The following is a 3,054-nucleotide window of genomic DNA, read 5'->3' on the forward strand; positions in this document are numbered from 1 at the left end:
TCACAAAGAAAGCGGCTGAACATAGTAAGGTTGAGACTGGGGCGTTCCAACCTGAGTAGAATTGGCACAGGCAATACTAGGCCAGGTAATTACATAGGGCAGGGGAGAGACCAGTACAGGACAGAACTAGTGGGCAGACTGTTGATAATATTGCCCTCCTAGTGCCATAGAAAGAACAGAACACACCTAAAAACAAAGTGTTGGTAACAGAGACATGGAAATGTCAGGTAGCAACAGCGTCGGAAGGTTTTGAGCCTGAGACACTCAACCAATGAGTGCCAGGAGAGGCTTTACCTGCGTCGGACCCAGGGTATATAATGGGATGGATTTCACTGACTAGTTGTGCAATTTCTCCCTTGTCAGTAGGGAGTGTGTGCCCATTACTGCACTAATGAATAAACTGCTCTTCACAGAGATCTTGGCCTGATTAGAGACTGTTAAACTTGAGCGTGTTTCTCACATAGATTTACAGGTGTGCCATCCTGGGCTGTGAGTGAGCAGGCAACAAACGAATCCATCAAACACAAGTTTGCAGTCAGAACTTCTTACAGCACAATAGGAACACTGTGAACAGAGCAAGGCCATCTCGTTTTTCACAAGATTCTCCTCCCCCAAGTCTACAGCCTTCCATCTGCTGACATGGCAATGCTCTTCCAAGCCTTTGAGACAATTCCAGGCACACCTCAGGCAAAGTGTTTCTCCTTGGTCTGCTACGTAACGCAGGACCTGAGGGCTGACACAACTGCAAGGAGAAAGGAGAACAGTGTGGTGCTGCAAAGAGAGCAGCACTGAAAAGACCCAGTCCTGCTGCTGCCCATGGCCGTGGCTCCAGGGAAGCAGCAGCAGCACAACTGAAAGGCAGCAGAGAGGGAGCAGTCACCGGGCGGTGAGGGGCAGCCCCACAGACAGCAGGGCTGCAGCTCCGTGTGGCAGTTGGGCTCTTGGTTCCTGCACCCCTCCTGTGTGCAGGGCTGCTCTCTGGGATCCAGAGGAGGTGGGAGCTGAGATCAGTGATATTCTGATGATTTCTTCATTGATTCAAAGAGCCGGGTTACTTTTGTCCATTAGGATTGCCAGCCAGAGGACAAAAGTAGAAAATAAAGAAGAAAAGTGATGAACAGTACAGCTTCATTGGAATTAGAATTACCGTAGGAACAACAAAGAGGGAGTGAGGGCAAAAGAGTTGAAATAAAGGCAGTCCGAGCTTTTCCATTTTACTGATGCCGAAGCAATATATCTCCAAACAGTGTCCTGAGAGCTTGCTTGATCTCCTGGTTCCTCATGCTGTAGATGACGGGGTTCATGACTGGAGGTACCACCGTGTATAACACTGCCACCACCAGGTTCAGGGATGGGGAGGAGATGGAGGGGGGCTTCAGGTAGGCAAGTGTGGAACTGCAGACAAAGAGGGAAAGCACGGCCAGGTGAGGGAGGCACGTGGAGAAGGCTTTGTGCCTTCCCTGCTCAGAGGGCATCTTCAGCACGGCCCTGAAGATCTGCACATAGGACACAACAATGAAGACAAAACAAGCAAAAAAGATAAAGGCACTAAATACAAGAAGACCAAATTCCCTGAGGTAAGAACCAGAGCAGGAGAGCTTGAGGATCTGGGGGATTTCACAGAAGAACTGATCCACAGCATTGCCTTGGCAGAGTGGCAGTGAAAATGTATTGGCAGTGTGCAGCAGAGCAAAGAGAGCCCCGGTGGCCCAGGCAGCTGCTGCCATGGTGGCACAAGCTCTGCTGCCCAGCAGGGTCCCGTAGTGCAGGGGCTTGCAGATGGCAACGTAGCGGTCATAGGACATAACTGTGAGAATGGAATACTCTCCTGAATACAGAAAGACAAACAGAAAAGTTTGGGCGATACATCCTGCGTGGGAGATGTCTCTGGTGCCCCAGAGGGCATTGGCCATGGCTTTGGGGAGAGTGGTGGAGATGCAGCCCAGGTCGAGGAGGGCGAGGTTGAGGAGGAAGAAGTACATGGGGGTGTGCAGGCGGTGGTCGCAGGCTACGGCTGTGCTGATGAGGCCGTTGCCCAGGAGGGCAGCCAGGTAGATGCCCAGCAAGAGCCAGAAGTGCAGGAGCTGCAGCTGCCGCGTGTCTGCCAACGCCAGGAGGAGGAACACGCTGATGGAGCTGCTGTTGGCAGTTGCAACTGCATCTGCAGTTCCTGGGCTTGGAGTCCTGTTCAGAGCACGTAAGATAATGACGAGTCAAGACCATTCTCGGAGATACTCCTTCTGCTACACTTTGAAAATTCATTTATCTCAATAGCAAGAATTTATTTTCATGAGCTGCAGAATGATGTAAGTAGTAGAAGCTTAAGGAGCTTACTACTTACTAAAAACTAAGCTTTTAGTTTCCTCTCCTCTTCTAATCATATCTCTGCCTCCTGGCTATCTTCCCCTTAGGAGCTGTTTCCACATCTCTTATCTTTACCCCAACTACTCTTAGAGTCCCTAACCCTAACTTCTATGTACAGAAATTTATGTTAGAGAAATCTGCCTGTTAAGACGCAAAGTGCATAATTCATGTCTATAGAGAGTGACAATAATTTCAACTGGTGCTGTCCCTTGGGGGAGGAGAGGCTGAAAGAGCATGACAAGATTGTTCATATAACAGCAGACTGAGAAAGGTACAATTCAGGGTACTCAGAGATGTGTTCACATTTCACAGCTCCCTTCAGATTTCAGCCACCAATCCTTTTCCTTTCCCTAAGGATATAAAAGAAAAATCCCTGCCTTTTCTCTCCTCTTGCAAAGAGGAGCACAGCTTTGGAAACACCCTATGGTGCAGTGTAGCTGTGATCCCCCTGCCCCAGGCAGCAGCTGTGGCAGCAGAAGGCCCCTGCCCTGCCAAGGAGCTCCTTCCCCCCACACATCTCCCCGCAGCGCCCTGGGCAGCGCCCCGGGCAGGCTGAGTGCTGAGCCTGGCAGGCGGCAGAGTCCCTGCCCCGGCACACAGCCCCTGGGGCACAGCAGGGACCCTGCTCTGCACCACAGCTCTGGGCACCCAGCTGCCCCCAAATGGCACAGCCTGCAGCTGTCCTTGGAC

The 3,054-nt window shown here is 51.1% G+C and overlaps 1 protein-coding gene across 1 annotated transcript; it reads right to left on the reverse strand.

Annotated features, from left to right (window-relative positions):
• Nucleotides 1-1,214: 1,214 nt before the first annotated feature.
• Nucleotides 1,215-1,769, reverse strand: LOC107056260 (olfactory receptor 14J1-like; the record flags this gene model as incomplete). The annotated part of the gene is made up of 1 exon (XM_015301267.2): nt 1,215-1,769. A coding segment is annotated over one exon (555 nt), but the record flags the coding sequence as incomplete, so codon positions are not given.
• Between the last annotated feature and the right edge of the window lie 1,285 nt (nt 1,770-3,054).

The sequence above is a fragment of the Gallus gallus genome, chromosome 33, assembly GCF_016699485.2.
Source record: "Gallus gallus isolate bGalGal1 chromosome 33, bGalGal1.mat.broiler.GRCg7b, whole genome shotgun sequence".
Lineage (NCBI taxonomy): Eukaryota > Metazoa > Chordata > Aves > Galliformes > Phasianidae > Gallus > Gallus gallus.